The sequence below is a fragment of the Myotis lucifugus genome, unplaced genomic scaffold (genome assembly GCF_000147115.1).
Source record: "Myotis lucifugus unplaced genomic scaffold, Myoluc2.0 scaffold_0, whole genome shotgun sequence".
NCBI lineage: Eukaryota > Metazoa > Chordata > Mammalia > Chiroptera > Vespertilionidae > Myotis > Myotis lucifugus.
The window spans coordinates 38,889,087-38,904,384 of NW_005871048.1; the positions used below are offsets into that span (position 1 = coordinate 38,889,087).

At 36.4% G+C, this 15,298-nt stretch overlaps 1 protein-coding gene and 1 pseudogene across 1 annotated transcript in view; one reads left to right on the top strand and one right to left on the bottom strand.

Annotated features, from left to right (window-relative positions):
* The window catches only part of ANKRD31 (ankyrin repeat domain 31), a 123,640-nt gene that overhangs the window by 59,391 nt on the left and 48,951 nt on the right, over positions 1–15,298 (top strand). The window contains exons 11-15 of the mRNA XM_014453789.2: positions 1,893–2,035; positions 8,454–8,598; positions 11,270–11,322; positions 12,265–13,765; positions 14,269–14,409. Coding sequence (XP_014309275.2) covers positions 1,893–2,035; positions 8,454–8,598; positions 11,270–11,322; positions 12,265–13,765; positions 14,269–14,409 — 1,983 coding nt within the window. The remainder of the gene's footprint in view (positions 1–1,892; positions 2,036–8,453; positions 8,599–11,269; positions 11,323–12,264; positions 13,766–14,268; positions 14,410–15,298) is intronic.
* LOC102437121 lies at positions 6,798–7,367 on the bottom strand (annotated as a pseudogene).

The following is a 15,298-nucleotide window of genomic DNA, read 5'->3' on the forward strand; positions in this document are numbered from 1 at the left end:
GACTCGGTGGAATCCTATTTTCTTTTCATTAGCCAGAAAACGGAGATTTAGAAAGCTTAGAAATTTGACCCGACTGAAAAGAAGAAATGGTGGACATTGAAAATGACTTCAGGTTTCTTACTGTGCAGAATATAGTCAAACACTGCTGCAGTTAAATATTTTACCCTTTGTTCTCCCTGCGTGATCTACAATAATAATCTGCTTCGTGTTGATATTTACTGCTGTGTTGCTGACAATTACCTGAAACAGAAGTTGGAGTGCTTCATTGGGCTGGAAAAAGTTTAGCTAAATCAGAAAGCAAGTCTAATTAAGCAAGTTTAGCCTATATAACAAAAGCCTAATATGCTAAGGATGTCTGACTGAGAGTGGGGAACAGGCCTAAGCCATCAGTTGGACACCCTCCAAGGGCTCCTGGACTGTGAAAGGGCGCTGGCCAGGCTGAGGAACCCTCCCTCCCCAGTGCACGAATTTCATGCACCGGGACTCTAGTAATGTTATAATTATAGACCAGTATTACTTATTAATTGCTTTAAATAGCCATGTACATTGTTAAGGAAATTTATAGGAAAAAAACCTCTATTAACTATATGTTTTCCATTTTTGGTGTCCTTTATTTTTTACTCTAGGCTTTCTATTTAAGAGAAATTCCTCCTATAACTGGGGTGATTTTGGCTCTTGGGACATTTGGCAGTTTCTGGAAACATTTTTAGTTATTACAGCTGGGAAGGGGTTGGGTGCTACTGGCCTTTGGTAGAATGCTCAGAACGATAAAGAATTATCCAACCCAAAATGTTAGTGTCAAAACTAAGAAACCCTCGTTTATGGAGAAGGTTCTAAAATGAGTGAAATACACTTTGAAAAAAATTATATTTTATTTATTATTATTATTTTTGAAATCCTCACCTAAGGATATTCTTTCCATTGACATTGATTTCCAGAGAGAGTAGAAGGGGGTGGAGGGAAGAGAGAGAGAGAGAGAGAGAGAGAGAGAGAGAGAGAGAGAGAAAAACATCGTGAGAGACATCAATTGGTTGCCTCCCGCATGCACCCCTATAGGGGCTGGGGAACCTGCAACCAAGGTATGAGGTATGTGTCCTTGACCGGGAGTCCCAACTCGAGACCCTTTGATCTGTGGGCTGATGTTCTAACCCCTAAGCAACCAGCCAGAGCTGAAATACATCTTTAACATGCAACTTTTAGATTTTCTTACATCAATCATATGGAATTTAATAAATCTCTATAACCTATACCATTGTCTCTGGCTAACAGAGAAAAAGAACATTCATCTGGATGAATGGTTTTCTTGGAGTAGTTTGTGGATTGTTAATTGAACTACCTTGAATAGCTTTTTGCAAATAAGGAGAAAAGAAACATATAATTTTAAACTGGTTCTATGTAGTCCTGCCAGTTGGGTTACTTTAATGGAAGTACCTTGAGCTAGAAATAAAGCTTTTCTCCCCTCTTTTTTGCAGAAAAGTAGCCTGCAGCTAACATTTTTTTCTGAGCTAATAATGACACCCCACCCTCCTTACAGCCTGTTTATTTGAAGAAGGCAGGAGTAGTTTTAAATACTTTACTTCTTTTATATTTTTCTGCAACAAAGTTGGGGTAGAAATTTGATTTGTCCCTCAGATTTTTTGAATTCACCAAATAATACAGGTTGTTTTCATGGTGAGATTATCTTATCTCGTATAATAAAAATATTTTTTAAAGAAACAGCTTAGAAAAAAGGAGACATATGTAATACTCTTTGTAATACTTTAAGCAATAAAACAATAAAAAAAGAAACAGCTTAGAATTTGAGTTTTTATTTTAAGGCTAAGCACAAAACATTATTAAGATGTATTAAGATGCCAAATATAAACAAGTACCATTTTCTTTTTGTATAATAGGTTGGACAGCACTTCATGAAGCTAGTGCAAGGGGATTTTATGAGACAGCAAGTGAACTAGTAAAAGGTGGAGCAGATGTAAATGTCAAAGGAAAAGACCAAATCACTCCCCTACATGATGCTGTGATGAGTGGACATTATAAGGTACTGTGATGCTTGTGTTTGTGGAGCAAATGCTACATTCTGCAAATCTTAAAAAGCTCTGGCACCAAGCAGTAGGAAAATAGGAATTATTTTAGATCATTCTGCTAATCAGTATTCAAAATTATTCTAAAATTTTACTGTGTATGGATTTATTGTCCCTAATATGGTAGGTGACATTTTACATGTAACTTAAAAAATTTTTTTTATTGATTTCAGAGAGGAAGGGAGAAGGAAAGAGAGATGGAAACATCAATAATGAGAGAGAATCATTGATTGGCTGCTTCCTACACGCCCCATACTGGGGATCCAGCCCGAAACCCAGGCATGTGGCTTTGGGAATCGAACTGTGACCTCCTGGTTCATAGGTCAAAGCTCAACCAGTAAGCCATGTCGGCTGGGCTATGTGTAATTCTGAATAACTTTAGAACATTTTTGGTTTATATATAATATTTTTTTAAACTTGTACTTCTTTTAGACTCTTTTTAAAAAATATGTTTTTATTGATTTAAGAGAGGAAGGGACAGGGAGAGAGAAAGATAGACACATCAATGATGAGAGAGAATCATTGATTGGCTGCCTCCTGCATGCCCCCCACTGGGGATCGAGCCTGCAACCCCGGGCATGTGTCTTTAGGAATTGAACCATGACCTCCTGGTTCATAAGTCAATGCTCAACCACTAAGCCATGCCAGCTGGGCATTTTTAGACTCATTTTGTATGGTGCTTTATAAGCTTCAAGAGAATGTTTCCTTCTATAAAGTGTTACATGATGATGTCCAGTCCTGATAGGAGGCATATCGTTTTATGGAGTCTAGTATCAGTTTCAGAGTTGGCATAAGACATGAGAACCTCCATAGGTTTAGTGATCAGTCAATACATGCCAGCATAAGTGATATTTGGTTAAATATCAAAATATTGTAATTCCATATGAGTTGATTAATAGTAACTGTAATAATGGATAATATTAATAAAGATTATGATTTCTAGCACACATAGTTTATTTCAGAAATTGAATATGCTCTGAGCTTTCTTGACTTTTGTTGTTGATGTTCAGGCACTGCATTTACAGGGCTGAGGCACTTACTGAAAATATCTTGTTATTTATTTCAGTATTGAAATTCCCCCTGGGTTCAAAACTCCTAGGATAGGAAAGAGGGCTAACAACGGGGCTCAGGAAGATCTGTTCTGTATACCTTCAGAAGAAATGCCTAACAGAGCTGTGGAAGGCTGCTGGGAGCTATGGTCATAGATAGATAGGCCTATTTCTTCCTAGTGTGAAACAGTGCTTTGGGTAGTTTTGCTTTTTTGGATAATGTATCACCTGCTAGTAAGTGATCATTTCTGAACATTGTGTAGAGGGCTGGGAGGAAAGAATTCTGCCTGGGACCTAATTTAATGGCTAGCAGAATACAGGTTTAGACAGGTAATGGTATGCACCCTCTCTCTGCCCTTTACCCCCTCTTCACAGCTGCCCTCCAGCAGTGAAAACTTAATGCCAAAGCACTTCTTTCTTCTCCTCTTGCCAGGGCTGACATTTTCTGGTGAGGAATCTTTTCTCCTTTTGGGCAATGTGAGCTCTTTTCTTTCACAGTTCTTCCTTTGCTGTACCTGGTGATGAGTCTTCAGTTAATTTCCACATCACAAGCTAGAATTAGCTATCTCCCGCTAGCCTTTGCAGATATGTAACCTTGTCTTGTTCCCTCAGTGAAGTAGAAAGGACCAAAGACACAAGCTCACTACTTACCACTTTCCCTTTTGCCAACTCCTGTGTTCCATGTCTCGTGTGTTCCTGGCACCATGGCATATCCTGATTGATGGCCAGATAAAAGAGAATGACAAGGAGTACAAATCTAGAGAAGGGTCATGAGAATTAAAAGCTAAAACCTAATAGGGTGGGGTGAAGTCACAGTCTGTCTGCTTTTTACCCTCCCCTCCAGTTTATCTGGGGTAAGCCAACAAGTTTCTTCACCCAGTCTCTCTTGGGTGAAGTATAAAACTCCAGCTTTGTTCTGGACTGACTTAAGAACCAAAGCCTTGAGAATCAAAGTGGGACAGGAAATTGTGTTGGAGGGTAGAGTAGGAATTGTGAGAGCATAAGATGAGGATCTAGGCTTACCTCAGGGAATCTCATAGGTGAGGCAAAGATGATTCGAAAAAAATGGCACAGGCCCTAGGTATTGGATTGCTCATATATTTTAGATGTGACAGGACTAAAGATGTCAGATAGGGGAGCCCTGGGAACCTGATTCTGGACCCAGAAGCTGGAGAGGGTGAGCTTCTTAAACATTCCAGAGTTGAAGAAACTTGAATGTATTGTCCCACAGGCATTGACTATATGTTGGAAAGATACTAAAAAAAAAAATAGGAGATACTAGAAGATAATATTTTTAAAAAGTGAAAAAGCCATCAACACCTATTGTATGATTTAAAAAAAATATCTATAATAGACCAACTGTATAGATACAGAAAGAAGATTAGGAATGGGAGGTAGACGGTGGGGAAAAGTGAATTGATAGATCATGGTTAAAGGCTTCTTTTAAGGGGAATGAAAATGTTCCAAAATAAGGTTATGGTTATGTTTACACAACCCTCTTAACATACTTAAAACATTGATTGTATTCTTTTTTTAAAAATAGATTTTTATTGAGTTCAGAGAGGAAGAGGGAGAGAAAGAGAGAAAAAACATCAATGATGAGAGAGAATCATTGATCAGCTGCCTCTGGCATGCCCCCCACTGGGATCGAACCTGCAACCTGGGCATGTGCCCTTGACTGGAATCGAACCCAGGACCCCTCAGTCCCCAGGCAGATGCTCTGTCCATTGAGCCAAACCAGCCAGGGCTGATTGTATTCTTTACATGAATTGAGTGTCATGTGAATTCTATATCAATAAAATACATTCAAAAATACATTTTTTAAATGAGGAAAAGATAAAATTTGAGAATTACAGATCAGTTCACTGTGGTTCCTTAGAAAAATCTGGAACAAATCATTTAACAGATGGTAGGAGACATTTAGACAAGAAGATAGTGGTCTTTGAAAATCTTAGGCATCACTAAGAACAAGTTATATCAGATAAACCTTGATTCCTCTTTCATTAGGCTTACTTTGTTAGTCGGTAAAAGAAATGGCATGGCGAGTGGATGTAAGCTGTCATGATTTTAACAAAGCTTTTATTTCATAAAGTGTCCTGAGGTATATGTGTGTATGAGATTGGTTGACAGTGGTATTGGGATTCACATATATTGAAAAGATATTCCTTACACATGATGATTATTCATTCCATGTGTGTCTGGAGTGAGCTCTCTTACAAAATTTGATGATCTATTCTATTACATTATGAAGTTTAAACCACTTCTTACAGACTATGGAGCAGATACAGAATCTCTGTAAATCACACAAAGACATTAGTAACTCCTTGATAAAACTGCACTAATAGTTTTCTCTATTAATCATTAAAAAATCAAGCATGTAGTACAGTTTGGCATTTGAAATATTTCTGTCTATTATAAAGATGCTCAGATTGAGAAATACCTTTGGACATTTGAAAAGAAACAAAACTTGAAATGTGTTTTTTTATTTTAAATCATTTAGAAGACATCAGTTATCAAACAACTAAAAATACATAATAGCAGATAAGTAGAAATTTATTAAAACCATTGTCTTCTATAAGCCTGACCTTAATGCAAATTAATCCAGGGTGGGTTTTTGGGTTCTTTTTTTTTTTCCAGATGGAAAAGTATTTGCAAATTTTCAAGATGATTAGCCAGAATAAGAGTACATTCTGTGAACATTATTAATAAAGTTCTGTTGTATGCAAAAAAAGGCTCCAACTGTACAAAAATTAAATGTTAAGGCATCTTTTACTCCCATCTTGGTGTGCAGTGAAGAGAAATGTTTTAAATAGGAATCAGCACTTCTATTCAGATGCTTTCTAATGTATTTGGCAGATTTGTTTTATATTCTCCTATTCCACATACCATGGAAAGCTTTCATGATCAAACATTGTGACCCAAGCCAAGAGAAAATTATAAACAAGTATTCATTTATTAAAGAGAAGCAGTTCACCAATGGAAATTTAAAAGAAACTACAAATAATATTATGTGTAAAGCTCAAATACTAGTATTTAAATTTCTCTGAAGCAATTTGTGCCTCAGTAATTAAGAGAAAGAAGAGATGAACACTTTATTAAGACAAGAAGCCACCTAATATGGATTATGCTGTGGAATAATTGTCCACTCAGTATTCTATCCCACTGGGACAGTTTTTTAAAAAAGGTTTTCATACTTCTTTAAAAAATTATCACATCCACTAGAATAAGATGGTATAAATTAACATTAGTTACTCATTATCCTCCATATTTGTCCATTGACAAAGCTGAAAAGGCTTCCAAAGTATACTAAACAGTAACATTTTCACCTTTTGTTACGGCAAGTTTGTGAAAATAATTTAATACAACCAAGTCTCTTCATGAATTTTCAGGTTAAAACATTTTTACATAAGAGGCCAGGGGATTGTCAAGGGCGGGGGAAAAAAAGGACACATATGTAATACCCTTTGTAATACTTTAAGCAATAAAAAAATATATATATATACACACACACACACACACACACACACACATATATATATATATATAAACAAAAACAAAAAAAGAAACATACAAAAATTGTTTTATAAAAGAGTAATGAGAGATTTTGAACCCAGTTTACTTTTTAAAGGATGTTCTTCCCTTGTTTCTAATTCCAAGTGGTGTTTTCACCTTAAGAGCCAGTTTTGCTTAAATGCTTCACCACATCAACTCATCCTGGAGATAGAATTTCCTGGAGGAAGTTCTCCTTTGTCATCTGTTTTATCTGCCAACTTACATTTCTGAGCTTTTGAAAGTTGTTCTCTTTTGTCTTTTTTCTTACTTGATGGGACTTTATTAGGAGTTTCAACTGAGGTGATATTGCTTATGGATGCTGTAGAATTAACGGGATGGTGATTCTCCATGATTCTTTATTGTTCTTGGCATATTTGAACAACGTGCAGGTCACAGTGGTGCCGAGATTGACCTCCACTGCTTCCTGTAACTTGGCTAATATGCTCTGCTTTACAACTGAGGATATGGTGGTGTTAGAAAAAATCATTCATAGATATAATTGGAGGTGTTTGGGGTATGTATCTGTCCGTGAAATCTCTATTAAGATCCAAAGCTTAAAAAGCTTTGGGATCACTATTTTCTCCCCATATTGAAATGAAACTGGACTTAATTCCCCAAAACTTTCATCTCCTTCATATATAGAATGTAATGTTTTCAGTTCCATCTGCTGATCCTTGTTGGCACTCATTGTGCAAGTCAGGATGACTATGAAGAGAAAGTGGGAGCAGTGGCCCCCAGGCCAGGGAGTCCCTGTTCCTTGCCCTTGGCTGCCGGAGGCACCCCCTTCACACAGCAGGTGACAGTCACATGCACCCCTGCCCTCCTCTGGCAACACGAAGCTGTTGGCTGAAGGACTATGGCTATGCTGCCTGGCATAATAAATTAATTTTAAAAGAAAAACATAGTCCCACCTTTTAAAAACTTAGACAGATATATAAGAAATAGCCCGGCCGGCGTGGCTCAGAGGTTGAGCGTCAACCTATAAACCAGGAGGTCACGGTTCTATTTCTGGTCCGGGCACAGGCCTGGGGTTGCGGGCTCAATCCCCAGTGGGGAGCGTGCAGGAGACAGCCCATCAATGATTCTTTCTTATCATTGATGCTTTTCTCTCTTCCTCTCCCTTCCTCTCTGAAGTCAATAAAAATATGTTTTTTAGAAAAGAAATAAGTATAATATAGAGTATATTGGGCACTAAGATAAAATATATACATGAAAGAAGGGAGAGCTTATTTTTCTCTAGGACAGCAGTGGAGAAGGAGGTCAGAAAGAGCTTCACAGAAGAGGTTCCTTAAGGATAGTAACAGATTAAGATTGACCAGTTTCTCCCTGACACACTGAGGAGAACAGCAGCATCACAGATATAGGTGGAAGACAACTATCTCCTGGAGCCTGTTACACTAACATTTACTACTACAGAACCCAGTCCTCATTCTTGGTATATTCTAGCCCCATTTCAGGAGCAGCTGAAATGCAGATATTTCCCTTCCTCCCTCCCTTCTTTTTTTCTATTCTTACCTTCTTTCTTTTTCTCCTTCCTCTCCTCTCCTCCCTCCCTTCCTCCCTAATTTTTTGTAAGAAAAGTGATATGCATATCAACAAATTATGGTTCAGTAGCAATTATATTAAATTTTTTATTGGGCAAGATATTATAGGTAAACCCAAACTTTGTATTGTTGGAAGAAATATTTGATGTTGCTTAGAGTTGTATGCTAGCACACATTTACAATAATGTACCTTTTGTACATGTTCCCTCATTTGAACAATCTTCCTCTAGGTGGCAGAGTTACTTCTTTTCAATGGAGCTGATCCATTATTTAGAAATGCCAATGGAAAGTGTGCTTTGGATGTGGCCCAAGGTATACGTATGAGGCATCTTCTTGAGAGATATGTTCCTAAACATCAAAAACATCTTACTTCAGGTAAGATTAAACTGCCTTGTTATATCTGTTCACCATGTCAGTAGAGAATTACAGAAATTTAATTTAAAATTATAGAAATTAAATTCATTTTCCTTATACATTTTGAGAAAATCCACCCAATGGTGTCCTTGCTCCATTCTTTTTTTAAAAAAAAAATATATATATATATTAATCCTCACCCAAGGATATGTTTTTCATTGATTCTAGAGAGAGAGGAAGGAAGAGAGAGAAAAACATCGACGTGAGAGAGATACATGGATTGTTTGCCTTCTGGTACTCCCTGACCTGGGATTGAACCTGCAACCTGGGTATGTGCCCTGACTGGGAATTGAGCCCACGATCCTTTGGTGCACAAGATGATGCTCCAACCAACTGAGCCACACCACCTGAGGCCTGGCTCTATTCCTTTAATAAACTCACTTGTTTGCTAATGCATATAAATGAAGGACTCTAAAAGGACAAAGAATGATAATAGCAAATGTACTTTTCCCAAGATTGTACATTACAGACAGTTAAGAAAACTTCTATAAAATTCTGACACTCTCCATAATCCTTTGGCTGAATAGCATGATGTGATGTAAATTATATTTGGCTGTATCTTTATCAATGAATATAGCCAACATTGTTTATTTCCATTCCCTAAGAATCTTTTCTTATGACTATACTTTTGCCCTCTCATCCATTACACTTTTAAATTAAACTACAAAAAAAAAATGGTTCTGCAGTTGTCAATAACAAGATTATATATATATGGCATATTCTTTTTTTTTCCCTTAAGATATTCTGAATTTATTAGATTACTAAATACATACTTCTTTTTAAAATTTATTTTTTTAAAAAAATCTTTATTGTTGAAAGTATTACATAGGCCCTCCTTTCCCCCCCCAGTAACCTCTTCCAGTCCTTTCCCATTCTCCCCCCTCCCCCCAGGCCCTCACCACCCCATTGTCTGTGTCCACTGGTTATACATATATGCATACAAGTTCATTGGCTATTCTCTTCCCACCCACCCTCCCCTGCCTTCCCTCTGAGGTTCAAAAGTATATGGCATATTCTTGATGTTCTCCTTAATACATCTGTCATATAATTTATTTATTTTTGTAAGAAAAATATATTCTAGGAGCCACCTAATAGGCACAGTTTCTAAGAGAATCCGGAAACAAGAAGGGGCTTTAATTTCCTCTCTCTTTTAAGACTCTATATGTAGCCCTAACTGGTTTGGCTCAGTAAATAGGGCGTCGGCCTGCGGACTGAAGGGTCCCAGGTTCGATTCCGGTCAAGGGCATGTACCTTGGTTGCGGCCACATACCCAGTGGGGAGTGTGCAGGAGGCAGCTGATCGATGTTTCTAACTCTCTATCCCTCTCCCTTCCTCTCTGCAAAAAATCAATAAAATAAAAAAAAGTTCTCATGGATCCAGAACAGAAATAAATGAAGGTATTTGTTTTTTTAAAAAGACTCTTTATGTAAAAACAAACAAATAAACAAACAAAAACTGGATTTTCCTGCCCTGGTTGTCAGCTGGTGCCTTCAGTTACTTGCCAATTGAGCTTTTCCAGGGCTGCTGATGACCTAAAAGCTGGCTCAGAGAAAGTACTATACTCCAGGAGAGAATGCACCCAAGACAAAAGCCACAGGCTTTTTACAACCTAATCTTGGAATTGATATAGAATAACTTCTGCTATATTTACTTGTTAGAGGTGAGTCTCTTAAGTTTGGCTCACACTCAGGGGGAACAAAATTAAGCTCCACCTCTTGAATGGAAGGGTATCAAAAATTTTATGAACATGTTTTTAGAACTACCACATTTCAATCCCTCTTACCCTACTGTACTAATATTTATCCTTTTCTCCTGGTACTTAACACCATCTTACACATTGGACAATTGCTTATTTTTTATTTTTGGTCTTCCCCCATTAGAATCTAAGCTCCATGAAGGAAAGGATGTTTATTTTGTCTAGTAATGAATACTAGAGTACCATATACATAGTAGGCATTCAGTAAATTTTTGTTGAATAATTAGTATCAGTCCTTTGAAAAAAACACAAAACAAATTCTTTCCACTCAAAAGATAATATGTGTGTAATTTTCTCAAGAGCTAATTGTTGAATGTCATTGACTAAGGACTAAGATCTGGATCAAAGTACTCTATTTTTATAGTAAAGAAATAACTTCATTGATAAAAGCCACCTAGAGGCAATTAATAAGTTCTTTAGAGCAAAAGACTTCTTTCTGGTAGCCTAATCTCACTGGAAAACAAGAGAAACAGACTGAACTTTATTAAGCAAACATATCAGGAAATGATAATTCAATTAATTATGAAATAATTTTTTGCTTTATAAGAATAGGTTTTACACAGTTAAATATCTAGATATATCTGTGGAGAATATAAAAATACTGAGTTTAGTGTCTGTCTTTAGTTAATTTTTAAGGTCAATTTTGCTTTACTCACAGAAATTTTCTCAGCTCTCTCTCAAGATAGCTTTTGGTTTCTGATACATATGGAAATTATAGTAATATTATGTAAGATTATGCCAATCTTAATAGAAAATGTTTGCATAATTTTCCTTAATCTACCTAGTTTTCTCATAGCAAGGGATTTGTGTGTTTTAGGAGTCCTGAGTCTGGCCACTGGAGGCTGTGTTCTTTGATTTTTCTCTTTTTGTTTACAGCTCAAAAGGATAGCACTGATCCATTAGATGTAGAGGATGCACCCCAGCCAAAGGTATATCTCTGTTTAGCAAAAGACCATTTTTTTAGAATGCATCATCAAAGAGGAAAAAAAAGTTACTGAAGCATGCATCAGGAACAGTGACTTCACCTTTGCTTTTAAGATACTTTGGAATAATTATATGAGAATCAGGGGGTTCTAGGCTGTTAATTTGGGAAGCAGTAAATGTAGCATATCTGGGCACACTAATGTATTGGTAGACATTTCCTTTTACCTCCTCTTCATGGAGCCATTAGGGTTATCAACCATGTCAAATTTCCTCTGGCCTAAACACAGTACAAGAGTCAAAGGCGTCAATCTATCCCTTTGAACTTTACATGGTGGGCAGTTACTCTTCATCTGGTGCTTGGGTTGTGATGAGTGACAGAAAGCAGGAAGCATTGTTCCTGTTTTAATCTTAGCAGCCCACAATAATCTTTCCATGCAGACCAATTTGGGAGCATATATGTCTTCTTGTTTTTAAAATCCTTCTGCTGCTGCCCTACCTACGGTCTCTCAGATACCAGAGGAAGAAACTCTCTTAATTCTAGCTCTATCTGTATAATAATTGGGAAAGAAGAGTGTTTCTAAAAAATTCTTAAGTTTCCTTTACAAGGAAACTTTTATCTGATTTATTTCGAGAGCCTATAAATATTAAGTAGATTAAGATTTTTAAATTATATTTAGTAAGATTGGTAGTGCTAAAATATTGGCAAAAATTGAAATGTACAGCAGAAAATAAAGATTAGTACACACACTGAGTCTATTATATTTGCCTTTCTTCCATTAGTCTACTTTTTCTGAAGAATGAGGTTTTATATATCTCAGCAGGCCCTGTGATTAGATCAAATTATAAAATTAAATGGAATAATAGTTTAATTTATGAACAATCCAGAATGAATCGAGTATAGAACTACAGCTGAAAATTAAAGCTAACTATATATTTTGTTTCTATAGAAACCAAAATTCAGTTCTAAAAATTGCATTGGGTTTGTTTGTGATGAAAATTCCAACAGACAGAAGCCAGAACATATAAAAGTTGATAAAGGAAGCAAAAAAGGTTTATTTATAAAGAAAGAAGATGTAAATGAACATTACCCAAGAAATTCCAAAAGCACGAAATTTGGCAACTTCAAGCATAAGCAATCAACTGTTAACCAAATATACTCTACAGGACTCAGAAAAAACAATCTCCATAATGTCAAGGATTCCAGCACAAATGCGTCTAAACATAAAGGAAGAAGAAATGAACGATGTAAAAGGACTCAGGTGCATAAGGCAATCCAAGAAAGAAACTCAAGAAAGACTGTAGCTGTGTCTTCTTCCAGAAGAAGTAGATTGGTTACTGATCAGCAGCATATTCTCCAAACCCTTTATGACCTTCCAGAAGAGTCATGTAAACCTTTTAGCCCAGCTCTGTCAAGCCTGGAAAATGGATTAAGTAACAATATTGACACTCATTCAGTTCCCAAAGAGACACATACCCAGAGCCTGGATTTATTAGAAAGTCAAGAAATAAAATCCTTGGAATTAGAATCCAGTGACCAAGCTAAAGCTGTTACTTTCTCAGGACTTTTTGTACATAAAGAAATCGAATTACCCATTGTTACTACAGATCAGCAGGCTCAAACTCACCAAGAACAACAGCACATTAGTCCTTATAAATCTCATGTAAACACTAACTCAGATGAAAAAAAAGAGGACCTTAATAAGTGGGAAAATTTTAATAATGATATTCATGTTGATTGCTGTACCTCTGAAGAGACCATAATGTCTAAAAAGATGATATGTTCTACAAGTTGCAAAAACCACTATAATGATAAAGAGAATATAACAAATAGAGAAGTAATGGATTTTGAACAGTCTTTACCTTCTAAAGACCATTTTTCACAGGACAATAAGTTAAAAGCAGGTGGCCTAAGCATACTTCCACAACAGGAGGCTGTTAATTTTTCTAATTCAGATAATACAGCCGTTTCTGAACCACACGTTGCAAATTATGAACAATACATATATGGAACTTCTTTTGTTCACTCACAAGACAGTCCTGAGCGTACTTCCTTGGCTTGTACAAGAACAATTTCAACACATGACGTTTTGCAGTTGACTAATGTGGAGCAATTCCAAAGGCCTCAGGATTGCAGTAGCCCCAGCATACCAACTTCTTTAATGAATCAAACAAATACACATATTGTGGAAAAGGTGAATAAGAAAGAAGGCACTAAAAGGAATTACACTGACAAAGGCCAAAAACCAAATTTTTCAAATGGGCCTTTATCCACAGTTGTTCATTCTCAAGTAATAGAAACAACTAACGTTGAAAAAAGGAGACAAGACCTTGCAGAGAGTGAAATCATACATAATAGAGATTTTCATTCCATTGACAATATGAATAAAAAATTGACCAACATCTCACAAGTTAGTCAAAGAGAAGAGAAGGAAATTTCTCATAAACCAGGTATTAGTAGTATTGCTAGATTTGTACACATTTCCTATAGATTTACTTATTTTATAGAAGTTTCCAACTGAATTTCACTCAACCTATGCCCAAACTGACAAGAATGAGGACATGAGGGCTATAATTTGGGGGATGCTGCTAATTATTTAAGTAATCGTGTTTACTTTAAAAGTTCAACCATTATTATCAAAGATTGTTGCTAAATTGATATTGACAGAAGTAACAGTATTTATATCAATTATTATATTCATTTTTAGTATAGACTTATCTTAGTATCAATAAACTTAACATTTTTACAGCAGGAAATTGTTAGCTCCAGTGATTTCAACAATTCACTGTATTCCCATCAGAATTGCATTTAGCAAACTAATTTACATTAGTTATATAAAACCATTTCTAAATTCTTCCAGCTAGGAATAGAAACTTGGAATAGTTATATGACTAGTCATTTAACCAATAAGGAGAATTGCCACACTGATACTGCAGAAATGTTTGTTTTTCAGATGAGGAATTAACTAATAATATCAGTGGAGATGAAAGCACTGTAAGAAATTGTGAGGAGAAAAAAGATAGAACAGATACAGAGATTCACATACCTGTTAACATCCAAGAACAAAATTTATCAAAAGCTACCTGCAGCCAAGGTTTGTATTCCTTTACTTGTATAAGTAAATGTTTACCTGGCCAGGCCCAGGAATCCACTGTATTTCAGAATAGTTCTAAACTTTCAGATTTACTTGTTTATTTTTTTGTCATTCACTATATTATAAGATTATTTCAACGATATTTTAGATGGTTTTACTGTAAAGCAACACTTGAGAATTTATTAGTCTTCAGATATATTCTTATGATATTTCTGCCTCTGACTTCTAATTTGTTATTTTAGAGGAGATAAACAGCAAGAATATTGAGTGTGGACATTGTGGGTGAACTGTGTCTCATCTCTGATACTTCCACCGAGCCCTTTTAACATAACAAACATTAAAAAAGCATAGCCACTAGTTTTTTGGTGTCATATGAATGAACTGTATGTATTTGGAAGTATGGACAAGCTAACTACCCTTTGATAGTTCTTGGAGTTAGTTCTGTGATGAACAATGGGCTGGACCACTTCGAATTGAATACTAAGCATTAAAAAGTTGATTTATTTTCTGTTTAGTATACTAGTGGTAGGACGAACACTGGATTAGGCATTTTCTGTAAACCTTCTCCCATTGTCCTGTCTCATGTAAACTGAATCCCTTCTTATATATTCCTCCTGTAGTGAGTTAAATGGTGGCTCTGCAAAATGTGTCCATGCCCTAAGCCCTGGAATCTGTGCTATTATCTATCTATATTATAAAAGCCTAAATGACCGTTCAACCGGTAGCTATGATGCACACTGACCACCAGGGGGCAGACGCTCAACATACAGGCATGGAAACATGGAACAGACTGATGAATCTCAGTGGGAAGGGGGGAGGAGGGAGGGCAGGAAGAGATTAACCAAAGATCTTATATGCATACTAGAGGCCCGGTGCATGGATTTGCACC